The 14,887-nt window shown below is 41.1% G+C and overlaps 1 protein-coding gene across 1 annotated transcript; it reads right to left on the reverse strand.

The window, feature by feature from the left end:
• Positions 1 to 228: 228 nt before the first annotated feature.
• RHOU (ras homolog family member U) lies at positions 229 to 14,609 on the reverse strand. The gene is made up of 3 exons (XM_081942704.1): positions 11,668 to 14,609; positions 8,509 to 8,567; positions 229 to 2,465 (listed from the first exon to the last, which is right to left on the reverse strand). Exons 1-3 carry the CDS (start codon positions 11,972 to 11,974, stop codon positions 2,010 to 2,012), a joined length of 822 nt encoding a protein of 273 aa, XP_081798830.1. The 5' UTR covers positions 11,975 to 14,609; the 3' UTR covers positions 229 to 2,009.
• Between the last annotated feature and the right edge of the window lie 278 nt (positions 14,610 to 14,887).

A 14,887-nucleotide genomic window follows, 5' to 3' on the forward strand; every position in this document is an offset into this window, starting at 1 on the left:
TTAAGACAAAATGATTTTGATCCATTCCAAGATGTTTTGTTCCTGGCATTTTTTTTAAAAAAATCTGCTTTTAAAAATTAGAATTCCCACATTCAGATGTTACAGTGAAATGTAGTTAGTTTAAAAACAAAAATTAATACTTGGGTTATTTTATCCCAGCAAATGAATATATCTATCTATATAAAAAAAAGAGCCGTGTGGAGAAAGAACATTTGAAACCAAGGCTCATCCAGGAATGATAAAGAATTATTTCTTAAATTCAAACATAGGTTGATCATATTATAAATGCAAAGGGCTACATCAAAAGCAAGGAGGAAAATTAGACAAAAAAAACAAGCTACTAAAGTAGCCCAATTATAGTTTAAATTAATCTCTGTATTGCATTACTTAATTAGAACAGGAATCCCCAAAACAGATGTGCAATTACATAATAAATCTACAACAGTTCAGACACAGTTTAATCTATTGCAAGAAAAGGCTGTTTCACTTTTCTTTTTCTTTGCATGGTCCTAAAAACTCACCCAAGCCACCAAAATAAGTGGCATGTAGCCAATGTTCGGTTTATTCAAATATGGAAGACGAAATAAAATTTGTACAAAAGCATGTCCTCCAAGCACTTATGAGCACTGGTAAACCAACGTTTGCCATCATTTATTGCTACACGAACATTGCCGATAAAAAGATTTTGGCATCTTAAGAATGAAAGTCATTTCCCAACAACTATGCACATTTACTCAGAGTAAATTTCCTGACTTAAAAAAAATAGGCTTTCTGGAATTTTGAACAGATAATACCTTTTTTTTCATTCCAGTTTATCTTACATGAGCAAATATTGTTTCAATGACACAGTATTGTGATACCCAAGACTCAGCAAAGAAGATTAAAAATTAGTTGAGATTATCTGATGGAAAAAAGTTTCCATGTGAATTTAGACAAGATTTCCCCAATTTAGAACCTTTCGTGTTATAGATTACAATCGACCAATGGTAATTCAGACAAGCACTGATTTGCACCATATTTCTGCAGATATTGATACATCTTTGAATGAGCTGTCATATATCCTCTATAAATAGAAAAGCAGCCCATTGTTATTCAAAATATGATTTCCCCTTTTTTCCAAGCCAACAAGCATGCACATTTCATGGTGTAAAAGGGATCTGTCAGTCGGGGTATACAAGGAAGATACAATTTTGCACAGCTGCTCTATTAGTTACGACGTCCCCACACTGTGCATGAAGTAGGCATGTCGTTTTAAGAAAAATATATCAGATTCACGTGCAGTTTCTGCTAAGGTAGCAAGAGAATGTACATTTTAGAAACGGGCTGTAGTATTCCTGAAGCCTACAAGACTAAAAACGCAGGCAGGGAAATTCTCCGTTTTGAGCCTAATGTCCTAAGAGGCACAGTTTTAGACATCCACTTGGGGAAAAAAATAATTTGACTATGTGGTAGTCCTCACAGTTGTCGTGCAGACTTCTTAGGAGAACCCTTGGTTCTAGCCAGTGATGAAATCGATTTTTTTTTTACTACCAGTTCTGTGGCCGTTGCTTGGTGGGCGTGGCAGGGGAAGGATACTGCAAAATCCCCATCCCCCACCCCACTCTGGGGCCAGCCAGAGGTGGTATTTGCCGGTTCTCCAGACTACTCAAAATTTCCGCCACTGGTTCTCCAGAACCTGCTGAATTTCACTCCTGGTTCTAGCTCTTCCTACACCTGTATACAATGAATTCATGGTTCAGCTTTCAGTTCCACCAAAGTGTAGGCCAGCAGTCGTCAACAAAGAAACTACCACTAGTGGGAAAACCCTCAGTTTGGTCCACCACAGCTTCCCAGCTCACGTTCTTCCTCATCTCCATTGGGAAGAGATAATTTTAGCAGCATGTTCAGGGGTGGATCTTAACTGTGCATTCTGGAGTAGAGAGAGATTCTCAGCCAAAGTCACCTCAAACCACCCTCGGTGATTAGACCACCATTTCCAAGGCCTTTGTAAAAACAAACAAACCACCACCCTATACAAAACAACAATATTTTTTCCACCAGGACTTGGAGAGGTTTTTCATCTTGTCTGGAGTCCTGCTTTTGGATTTCTTTGGCTGTTGCTGAGTATCTGAGTAGTGAATGCCAGCCACAATGGCTGCATCGAAGACTTCTTTGAGGTTTTTCTGAGTCAAAGCAGAGCATTCGATGTAAGAGGCAGCTTTTATTTCCTCGGCACAGAGCCTTGCGGTCTCCTCCGCCACAGGCTTCTCTTTGCATTTGTCAAGCTCAATGAGTACTTTGACGTCTTCTCGGAGGTCCGACTGGGTCCCGACGAGAATAATAGGAGCCTTGGGGCAATGACATCGAATTTCAGGTACCCATTTTTCGGTCACATTCTGGAAAGATGAAGGGCTCACTACACTGAAGCACAGCAAAAAGATGTCTGTGTTGGTGTAGCACAGTGGGCGGAGCTTGTCAAATTCATCCTGTGCAAAAAATAAAAGTAAGGTGAATAAGTAACTTTAGAGTAACAAAAGGCTCTTTCTAAGCGCCCTAAAAACAATGTGTGGTGGTTTTCCTGACTGATATATAGCAAAATCATTCTTATCAGCCATTAAATGAGCATAAAACATGTTCTATAAAAATAGCAGCCATAACCGTTTTGCAGGAGAGGTCATTCCCACCCACTGCACCAAGGTGGCAGGTAGCAAGGAACCAGTTGTCTGAATGCTAGATCAGCGAGAAGGAAAGAGGACATGGAAGACAAAAATCCCTGAACAGAGAGAACTTACACCTGTAGAGGAAATTAGAACTCCTTGACACAATTTTATTTTTGTTGTTTAATAGGGAAAATTATTTTCCACAGTGCACAACTACTTGGCAAAACCTCAGATAGGCTGACCCGTGTAGTTCCACAATACAGAAAGGAGTGCACAATCAGATGCAGCATTCAGCATCACCATTAGCTGGCAACCATATTTGGAAAACAGAATTGGTTCAAGGGATTGGCTTTGCTGCGATGCATCTCTGGTGAAAGAACGAGTGTTGATGTTGGAAGAACAGAAATTACAGGTGGTTCTCATTATCTGTTGGGCCATATATCCATGGTTTGCCTATCTAGGTTCAGTGGTGGGATTCAAATTTTTTTACTACTTGTTCTGTGGGTATGGCTTGGTGGGCGTGGCAGGGGAAGGATACTGTAAAGTCTCCATTCCCTCCCAATCAGAGGGGCCTCAGAAGGCAGAGATTCGATGGGGCCGGAGCCCATCAGAGGTGGCATTTACCAGTTCTCCAAACTCAAAATTTCCGCTACCAGTTCTCCAGAACTGGTCAGAACCTGCTGAATACCACCTCTGCTACAGTTGTTAGGGATATGTTTCACCTAGTTGTCGTTTTTCCTTGCTTTTTGCTACTTTTTGCACATGCAAAATGGGGACGGGGGGACGATGACGGTGTTATCAGATTTTGACACATGCATAAAGTATTAACGTCTTGTTATCTAGGATCGTGAGGTGGGAATGGAACTCCCCTCCCAGAGAGCAAGGGTAATCTGTGTACAACCTGGTTTGAATACCTATATGAATTAGAGAAAATGAAAGAACTGGAGACCTTCATGAAGTTATTCAGGAAATACTAAAGTATTAAAAGTATTTCAACTGAAAAGGAACACTGCCATATGTAGTCATCTTCAACTGAAGAAAGCTTGCCTAACATTTCTCAGGGATCACAATCATAAAATGGCCAATAAACTGCCAATGCAAATGAGGACAATTCAATTCAGGGATAGATCAAATCTGACATACTAGCTACTAGCATACTAGCATTTTAGCAAATACTATGTGCAGGTATATACACATACCTGCACACAAACTGCACAGACAAATACATTTAGTGTACATATACACATATTTAATACCATAGCATAGAATTTGTGAATGGGTCATGTCTATGCTACTGTTTGCTGTCTTTTTAATAGCTGCTTTGATGCAGTTACTTATTAACGGACTATTTTAGCTGTTTACACCACTCCAGAACCACTTTGATAAGGGGTGGCGGCAGAAGAGAATGAATGAATAAATACACAAACACCAGACAAATTTTGTTTCAGCTTAAATCTATTACCTTACACTATATCATAATATTTATAAATTAATTGGATTTTAATTTATTATTTAATTTATAGAGAATAGCATGCTATTCTGGTCCATTGGCATGGGATTTATTCAGTAGTGTCCTTTCCATCATCCTTCATTTAGAGCTTTGTAGGTAGCAAACTGACTGCCTGCATATCCAACGTCTGCATGTATAAATCAAATAAAAATTGAATAAATTAAAATTATGGAATTTAAGTTAACATCTTCCTTGAAATACAACTGCTAGGACTGCATTTCATATTGAGACATTGTTTTAATGCTGTTTTTTGGGGGGGAGGGCACAAACCATAAAGGACTGCTTCTTTTATATAGTAATACTAAGCCATAAACTCTGGTTTTAAACCATGGGACTTATCCACACTCTGATAAAATTACAGTTTAAGTTAGAATTTGAACGCAGCCAAAATGAATTTTGTTTTTGGTGTACTGGCTTACAATTAGTGATCCAAACCTTGGATCACTTTAGTTTTACTGTCACAATGGTGCACTTATTGCCTGAAACTGGGTCTGTCCATTTTGCTGCTGACAATCAATTTCTCCTTAGACCAAATGTTTCCCACCCACCCATCCCAGGGAATCACATTGCTCCTTTAAAGAGGCATCAACAGACAAAGCATGCATGCCCAAACTTAATTTGAAGCATCCTTTGCTTCCCAAGAACAACACTCTTTTACCAGTTTACCTTTACATAACTTTCACTTCTCTGATTGGGGAAATTTGTTTGCTTGTTCATTCACTCTTACTGAATCATGAAAGGTTTTACTACTGAAGACAAAGTTGCTAGAAATTTGAAACTAACATCTGGCAAATTCGACACCAAGGAAAGAATACAGCATCCAAAAATCATGCCGATAACACAAAAGCCTGCTTTAGGTTAATATTTACTATTGCTTTCTATTGCAATGATCTGCACTAAAAATAACCCCTTCTCCAACTTCCTGGTTCAATACAATGAACGTTGTCCTATATGCTCCATTTTGGAACTCTTTACACAATACACTTTTGAAAAACTCGGCTTTTATTGTTAGATGTGAACTGAAATTTTATATTGGAAAAAGAGAGCTCTCAAACAGCCTGATAATTATACAAATTCCAAGAGCTAAAGTCAAGGAAAGTAAACAGAGGAAAATATTAACATGGCAACAATGGCCTCCTGAAGAGGTAGGATTTGTCTCTTGTGCTGGCATTTTAATTAGAACCCAGCAATATTTGTCAGAGGGCCTTAAATTAACATGTGCAAAGATCCTCTGAAATATCCCTCTTGTGCCAACATTTTGCTATCAAGGTAGAACTTGTTTATCCATTTGCAAAAGGGTTTTTGATGGTTTGAGATTCATATTTGGAAAAAATACAGATGTGCAGACTCCTTTTCACTTGAATTCATCTGCAGGGGTACTTGCAAAATAAAATTGAGATCTAGGAGGCAAGATTTCATTAACTCCCTTACTTGACAGATGTAACTCCCGTCCAGAAAACAAAGACTAAAACAAAGCACTCATCTCTTGGCTAAGGAAGCGCGCATGTGGGGTACCGTATGGCGGCCATGTGTACCTATAAGGTTTGCCGTTCTAAATAACTATATAATTAAAAATCATGTTATGCGTCTTACAGCTCAGGGGAACAATTGTAAATTTACACAACAGAGGAATAAATGGAGAGGTCAGGGCAAGGTAGAAATGTGAAAGCCCCTAGATAATCAAAGGCTCTTGTCTCATCCCTTATCATCACCAAACACACTACAGAAACAGTTTTGCTTGGGAAAAAAATGGCATTAGCATCCACAGTTCCAAGAGGCTTTCTAAAACCCAGGGGGGGAAAGGTTACCAGGGCCTACAGCTGATGCTGCCTCTGACTTGATTATCTGATGTCAATCAGAAGTAGTAAAATAAGTGTTATTTCTTATAATGCATGTCCCCCACCCACCCCATGCTCATCATAAGACTCCAGGTGATTTTCAATCATTAAAATGCAACCCCCAATCTGAACCACCCCTGAAAACTTCATAAAAAGCACAATGCAATCCAGTCTCCACAACTTTAAAAAATCAACACAATGACTAGCCTTAGACTCTGAACCTTACAGAATAACAGCATTGTAACTGCCTTTCTTTATAACTTGAAGGTGGAGGGCTAGCCTCAAGGGAAGGTGTTCCCCCAGGCAGGGACAGTAATTGAGAAAACCTGTTCCGGGAGGGCTGTCTCTCTCACCAGTCTCTCTCTACTGTACTCAGAATATACGGGATGCCCAGAGTCGCTTTGCAGAGTGAGATGGGTAGCATATACATTTAATAAATAAATAAAATAAATAAAAATTGGAAATGAATGCAGTACCTGCAAGAGTCTTATTATTTAATTTTATGCAAACACAATCCTAACCTTTTCTTTACTATACGTTTCTGGTAAGTTCCCCAACAAGAAAAATGAAGAGATTCCTACAGAGGAGAATATGATTAGGAAAATGTTAGAATGTGCAGAAATAAACAGATTAACACTGGCAATTAAAGAGAAAGAAGAAACAGATTATTATATTATATGGCAATCGTTTTATCAATGGTTGGAGAATAAATATAAGAACTAGTAGTAAAAGGGGTTGTGTACAATACAGAAAAATGTAACAATAGCTAATAGAACTAAATAAATATGAAGAGGATTGTTATAGTATTAGACATTTAAGGTATTGGTAAGAATGGATTAAAGAATGAATACAATTGTAAATTTTAATTGTTTGCACAAAATATTTGTACCCAGATGACATACTGTTTAATGGAAGATGGATTGTTTACATCAAAATAAAATAAAAACTTTTAAGAAAAAGAGTCTTGTTATTGTGCTCAAGTGGTTCTTATGTGTCACCAGGTGTGCAGCAACAGTTTCTAAGTAATCCTGAAAGGGAGTTCTGGGTAAAGCACCTTGCACTAATCCAATCTTGAAATAAGGGTATTGAGCTCCTGCAAACTTCTTCCATTAAAAGTACAGGAATAGTTTGATAAGAAAATAGGAAGCACTTACAACAGGCAAGATTTAGGGGCAAAACCCAAGGTTCTACTCTTTGAAGTACTTAAAGGCATATATGATGCAGTGGTTAGGGCACTAGGCTAGATATTGAGAAAGTGTTTCCTGGCCCTCCATCAGGGTGATTCTGGGTCAGTCACTTTCTTTCAGCTCAAGAAAGAAAGCAGTGACAACTCAATTCTGAAAACGTTGCCAAGAAAACCGCAGGAACTTGTTGAAGCAGTTGCCAGGATTTAAAAACCTTCTTCTAAGAATGGATGGGGAGAGGGGGGGGAGGGAGAGATCTCCATTACTGTTGATGGACATAAGTTTCCAAGACAGAGAAGCACAATCTAGCCCTCAAGGCTTGACTGGATCTAAGAGACCTCCAAAAACTGTTACTGAACTCTAATATGTCATGTACCAGAAGAGGAAAATGTTTTAATACATGACCAGAGGGATATCACAATCACTTTTAATTCTAACTGGATGTAATTGAAATGACCCCAGCTTAAGGTTTCTGTCCTGTTCCTGTCCACTTTTTGGATTTGAAAGCTAATGTAGCCTTCAGCCTAGAAAATGTTATGCAATCCTGCTATAACTCCAACGCACCAATGGCCAGACCCTTGCAAGAAGCAGAAAAGCTTTTTTCTCTGGATTCTGAATGGTAAATAGACGGCCAGATACAAATACATATATGCCCACAAGTACAAGCTCATTCTCTTGCACTCTTCCTCTCTCTCTCTCTCCACCGCACATATACATCTCCACATACCGCATGCTTTCTTTCACACACAACACTCTTGCAAACCAGTGAAGCAACATAACATTTTCCTCTTCCCACTGTTGCCCTATCCTGTTCAGGGACTGTCACTGTCCTGGTGACAAAGAAGCCATTATAACCTTGGGCCCTCAGGGTAACAAAAGAGCCACTTCCCAGCCATGGCTCAAGGGGGGAATGTGGACTCCTGGGCTCCTCATGTCACCCTGGGAAACCGTCTGGGACAGAGTGGCACTGCTCCCAGGCTATCACCATGGCAACCCAAGTGTCCACCAAAGGCTGCAGGGGAAGGTTCAGAAAAGCAGGCCAAGAGGTGGGCAAAAGGGAGACAGTTCCTTAATGGCAGCTGTGAGAAGGTGGCAAAGGGTCTTTTGGGCAAATCTGACATGGGAAACCAACATGCCGCACGGAAGTCTCTTCCTCCAAGATTAAGGACTTCTGGAGATCTAGGAAGGTAGAATCTTCTAAAAGGAGTCCAAGGTGAATTTTTCCATCACAGATTCGCAGATGTGTGCTGATATACCGATGTGACACACATATACTCACATACACACACCACATCATTGAAAATCACTGTATCAATTACGTGAGCAACTTTACTGACCTGCCCGGCTGTGTCACAGAGTTGGAGTCTCACTGGTCGGCCATCTACAGACACTACAGCTGAAATGGAAGGAAGGGGAGAGTCAGAAAAAAACTTTTACCTGTGAATGAAGAATTACATCTGTCCTCCTCACATTAATCATTTACCTTTGGACCCGTTTGAGTCCAGTTTAACAGCCTGCAGAGCCCCAAGTCAGCTTCTTCTGCCCATCCTCCCCCCTCTTCCCAACAATTCCTGGGTTTACACAAACCCTTCAAGGCTTCCGGTCTTCCATTACAAAGCAGAAAATTGTGACCTAGAGACATTTGCCCCATACAAAAAGAGAGCTGTCCGAAACACAAAGGAGGATTTTGCTCCACAAACACTCTCTAAACATGCTTGAAGATTGAACCCCTTCCCCAGTGCTTTAAATCACAAAGGAGACAATACAAATATTTACATATTTCCCCTGTAGAGAAATCTCCTCTTATTCTACTGTTTCTTCTTTGTGGATTAGGTTGAAGTCTGCCTCTCCCCCACCCCCCACCAACCCATTATACAAGGCTAAAGCCCCTTTCTGGGAGAGATGGGTGGTTAATAAATATGATTGATTGATAAACAAACAAATGTTGCTTTTGGCTAAGCATTGCTCTATCAATCTGCAACTTGGATAGCAAAATAGTGCCCTTCGGGTATTTAGAGCAGAACTTTATTATACTATAAGCATAAGGCAATAAATGTGAAATCTCAAAAATTATACAAAATTGTACAAAAGTCAAATATTTCATTGGGGTCTTTTAACTGGTGAATTATAACAAACCACAACAATAGCAATATATATATACACTGGTGATTTATACAATGTTTTTAAAAAACCAAATATATACTATGGTGATTAAAATAAAATGAATTTTAAAAAATGAATACCAAAGGCAAATCTTCCATTGTAAAAACACAAGTCTACAAAAGCTTATTATTTGGGAGTCAATTTCGCTAAATTCAAGGGAACTTATTGTCAAGTAAACTTAAATAGTGGCTTACAAGTCTTGCAGAAAATAGAACAATTTAGAGTACAGATAATCAACTCAAGATTTTATATTACAGCAAAATTCCTTGCATTTTGACATCAGGTCAATGCAAGAGTGCACGTCCTTCAATGCTGGCTGGAAAAACATGTTCCTGCACTGAATGAAATACACACGAAACTCCCACAATTGAAGCCCTGTGTTTACTGTTCAGTGTTTGCTTTCAAGCACATAAAAGCCCTTCAGACTTTACAGAAAAGAGTCAACTAATACAGATGCTGCCCTGGAGGAACCACCTTTTCGGGGACGGAGGGGGGCGAGTCAAGTAACAATGAATATCTACTTCCAAAGACAAGCATGATGGGCCAGTGTTTTCTCGCTTCAGAGCACCACCCCTTTTTTAAAATTAAATATTAGAGAAGTTGTCAGGGGGGATGTAATTAACAAACATTCCCAAAGCTCCCAGCAGAAAGCTCTCTCCACTGTGGTTTCCAAGAAAAATAAAAGGAAGTCTAAAGTAACCTGGTGGGAAGAAAGGCGAGTAGCAGTTACCCCCTATCTTAAGGGATAAAGATTATTATGAGTTAGCCCAAAGGATTTCCAAAGCAAGAGAGAAGTGCAATATTCTAGAAAATAAAGGGCTAAGAAATGCAAAGCTGGAGAACAGAATGTAATTTCCCTGACCCTGAGATAACAGAATAACACAGTTGGAAGGTCTTAATCTAACTCCCTGCTGTATAAATAGATAAACCGAACTACGCCAACACCCCAAAATTACTCAGCTCTATATGCTGTACCACACCAGCACTCCCTCCAGCAAGGATTAGCAACATTCCTAAAGATTCAGATTTTAGTGCAGTGAAGAAGTTACTAGTCCTCATCACCAGGACTAGTGAAAAAATACAGCAGATAAGGATCACATATTCCAAAATGAACTAAAGAAAAAGGACACAGATTTTTTAATGTGGGCGGGCAATAAATTCCCCTAAATGGACTGAAATGTCCCAATAAACTACGAAACATAGTGCTACCCTTAATAGTTTTAACAAAAGACAGACATACATACATACATACATACATACATACATACATACACACACACACACACACACACACACACACATACATATATACATACACCAGTGGTTCCCAACCTTTTTTTGGCCATGCCCCACCTAAGCATCTCTAAAATCCTGGTCCCCCCTCCCCCCAACATATAATTCTTATTTTACTCAACAAGTGAACTCTACTCCCGCAGAGGAAGCCTAAAAGGTTTAATGGCCTTTTGGTTTAAACAAGGTTCAAATTGCCCCCATTAAAAATCAAATTGCCCCCCTGTGGGGCGTGGGCCCCAAGTTGGGAACCACTTATAATACACCTTGCAACAAATAAAAGATGCCCAGGATTTAACACCGGTAACAACAAGAACTCACTACACAACCGGGTATGCAAATCCAGCCGCATCTGTTCGACTCTTTTCACTACTGGATCAACCAGAGTAAAGGTCAGAAATGGGCTTGCCCGCCTTACGGGAGAGAAGGCAGGCATCGAGGGCACATCCTTCCTTCTCACAGACAGGTTGAACAATCGGAGCGGCTTTACACGCCGATATCTTCTCGAGGCACAGAGATTGGGTTTGTGTGTGTGTGTGTGTGTGTGTGTGTGTGTGTGTGTGTGTGTGTGTGTTTCCCCTCCTTTCCTCCGGGCAGGGATTTACGATGTAATGAACCTCGCCCCACTCGCAATTAGGGATCGATCCATTTCGTTGGCCTGCGAGCCCTTCTTCCCCTCACCCCCCGACGTGAAAGTGCGATCAGGCCGGGCCAACCTTCGCTTCCAAGCCTACCTTACTTACTTCAGTCCGCGGGCACCGCCCCTTCTCCGAGTTGGAAGATTCAAAACCAACCAGGAGGAGACGCCGCCGAGCAAACAGGGCGAGGAATACCCGGACCCTCGGCTCGATCCCAGGCAGCGCTGAGATCGGAAGTGAGCGTGTGTGTGTGTGTGTGTGTGTGTGTGTGTGTGTGTGTGTGTGTGTGTGTGTGTGTGTGCGCGCGCGGTCTCCCAGAAGAGAAAACGGAGAGCCGAAAAAGGTGCATGAAAGGCTTCATTGGAAACCCACCTGGAACCGTCCCGTCCCAACCGACAGATTTACCTGAGAAATTGTCGAAGGCGGTAGGGATGTACTCCGTAGGGTAGCCGTTGGTGGTGTAACTCACCACCAGGCTGGTTTTACCCACCGCGCCGTCTCCCACCAGCACACACTTGATGCTGCGCCGGGGCTCCGCTCCGATCGCTCCGGCCCCTCCGCTGGCTCCAGCCCGGCAGCGGCTCCCCAAGGCAGCCCCCAACGCCGCCGCTCGGCTACTGCGGACCCGACGCGGGGGCACCGGAGGCACTTCGCAGCCGCCCGGCAACGGCTTGCTGATGTAGCCGGTTTCTCCTTCTTGCTGCGGCGGCATCCGCCCGGCTCCGGTGCGGGAGACCCCCAAAGACAACGAGATCAGCCGAGCCACAACCGCGGAAGGCAGTGGCGAGAGGCGCCGGGAAGCGATCGGGTCCGGGTAGGTGGGTGGGTGGGGGGCGCGCCTGCTGGAGAAGAGCTTTTCCAGACTCCCAGCGCCCAGCTTCCTTCTTCCCGAGCTCTGCGTGTCCGGCACCTCACAGACGTGCGATCTCGCTCCTTCAGCAACAGCAGCAGCCTTTGCTCGCGGGAAGCCTATACATGCAGCCAAGCGCTCGATCTGCCGCCAGATGACATAATCCCGAAGAAGACCGAGAAAAACGAGCCAAAGAGGGCGGGGCAGCCTGGGACGGGCGGGGCTTTGATGGAGAAGGGACTGGCCGGCAGGCGGCGCTCCAAACCACAGCGCCGCTCGATCCCCGGGGCGAAAGCACGAAAGAGGAGGCGATGTGCGCGATTCCTGGCCGGCGCGGACTCAGTCTCGGCGGCGATCTGGCGCTTCCCATTGGCCAGTCTGCTTCTTTTCGAACGTTGACGACAGTGGCTTATCTCATTTGGCTGGACTTTTGAACAAGGCCACGTAAGCCACGCCGCCCTCGGAGGCATCGCACGATCCTTTCGTTCCAGGCTTTAAAAAAAAACAAACACCTCTGCTCTTTCCTACGTTTCTTAAAACTTTAATTTTCTTTCCGCAGTCGTTTCTTCGATCTCGTCGGGGCCCCTTTGTGTTTGTTTGTTTGTTTTCATTTTCCTGTAGTTCTTTTTTGCACGTGTCTTTCTTCTTTCAGAACAATTACATTGTTTTCGAAGAAGTAATCGGTTTAAGACCCTACAAAAAAATTAAAAATTACAATACCTTAATGTGTAACGCTTATTACGGGATTAGGAGTCAAATACCCTGAACTTTCTAACGTAATAAAATGTATTTTGGAGGGTTTTTTCCCCCCCAACATAATAAAACGTATTTGATGCTAGCAGCTGAAGCATATTTTCTAAGAACTAATATAAATCTCATTACCCTTCTGGCTACAGTATCCGGAAACACCTGTTATGTAGTGGTATTGAGAACTCAGATTTTCCAGGATAGACACACTGTAGTGGTATAAAGAAATGTAATATGTGTGGGTGGGTGCAACCGGCAGTTCTAGCTATTGTGATATATGTTAAATAATCCAAGAACAAATGTGTTTGAATATCAATGGTCTTTCTCACCTGTTTCCAATTCTTTTAAAACTTTGCATTTTTAAAATTAAAGATGCAAATGGATATTGATTGGAGCTCAACTTTGACGACAACTCATTTGCCATGCCCTACTTCTAGTATGTTTTCCAGGTTTTCAGTCTGGCCTAAATCTTTTCCGTTCTTTACTGTAGTGCTCTTCCATCAAAATGCTGGTCTTACCATCCAAGTGCCATGCTCAGACAGCCAACCTTGGCTTATGTCCATTCCAAAAGTTAAGCAAAACCACTCTTGGTTAATACTAGAAGGGAGACCGTTTGGGAAATTCAAGTTGCGGGGGATATCAGAAAAGGCAATGGAAAACCACTTCAGTAGTGGTTTAATTTTCTGTATCAATAAAACGAATTGGTTGTGTACAGATATTGACCAGGGTTCAAGTTCCCTCTCTCATCTGTCTAGGTACATAGGTGTGCAAGTATGTGTACTTTTTAATAAAAATGTCATAAATATGGAGACCTGTAAACTTTCAAAAGGGCATGGATTACTGAATTATATTAGAAATATTTTTCAATAACATTTTAAAAATTAAAAATGTTTTCTGCTCTATTAACATTAAAGTCACAGAAAGTGCAGTAGAACAGAAGTAAAGGTTGAATTGCAAATGCAGAAGGAAATGAACTTTCAGAAGTTGAGAATTTTTCAAACAAGCATTTGATGCAAAAATAAAACTAAATCCTGCAGATCAACCAAACTCTTTTAGAATCTTCCCGAGGAAGAGAAAACAGAGGGCTGGACTGTAGGACAGTCTAACAGTCCTTCAGCATTTTCTCCCATGGACTGAAAAGTTCTAATAAAATAAAATCAGCTTTGGGAAGTTCCAGTTTCAATTTACTCTTTGTTTGAGAGCAACCCTATTTCTATTTGGACTTTTTAATCAAATCGGAAGAACTCTCCTATAATTAAATATAAACTTATTGAAAGTGCAGGTCTTCTGTTGGATGCTGAAGCAGACTAGCAGTATTGATACATTTCATTAAACCATTGATTGTTTAATATTGAATTGCTGAATAAACAAAAATGGGTTGAATTCACCCAATCAGAATACATCCAAATTTTGTATTTACTCCATTTATTAAACCAAAACCTCACCGATCATACTATAGTTTAGTGCGTGTTTTAATTAAGCCACTAGGTTTAATGAGATTTCCACATAAAAAGCCCTTCCAAATGTATGAAGCTATAATTTCCATTGTTCGCTGTCAATGTCCAAGTCTTGAATAAAGAATGAATGTAATAAGTGGACTTGATTATCTCCAGATAGGCTATAGGAAATTGACACAAAGGTTGCAATAGAATTGTTTGCAAATCTTTGGGACTGTTGTAGTCTTCCCATTTTTGGATTAGCAGAGAGGTGTGTTATCTCTTCTCTGAGAGTGGCTGATGTAAACTGTCTAAGAAAATAAACAAATAGTATTCTATCTTGCTGCAAACTCATCATTTTGGACCTCTACGTGGTATTTTGGTGACACTTTTATTGACTATTTCATTTGCCGTGAGCTCAGATGCCAGAAATTTTGGTGTTCATACTGGGAATTATGCAAATAGCATAAACTACATAAAGTACATCATATTTAGTGACAAAAGAGAGTTTTTTAATTTCCTCATTATTCCTATTACAACATCTTTGTCAATGGGGAAAAATCCACCACCATAGAGAAAGATTATCCAGAGG

The sequence above is a fragment of the Natrix helvetica genome (genome assembly GCF_964273705.1).
Source record: "Natrix helvetica genome assembly, chromosome: 2".
Classification (NCBI taxonomy): Eukaryota; Metazoa; Chordata; class Lepidosauria; order Squamata; family Natricidae; genus Natrix; species Natrix helvetica.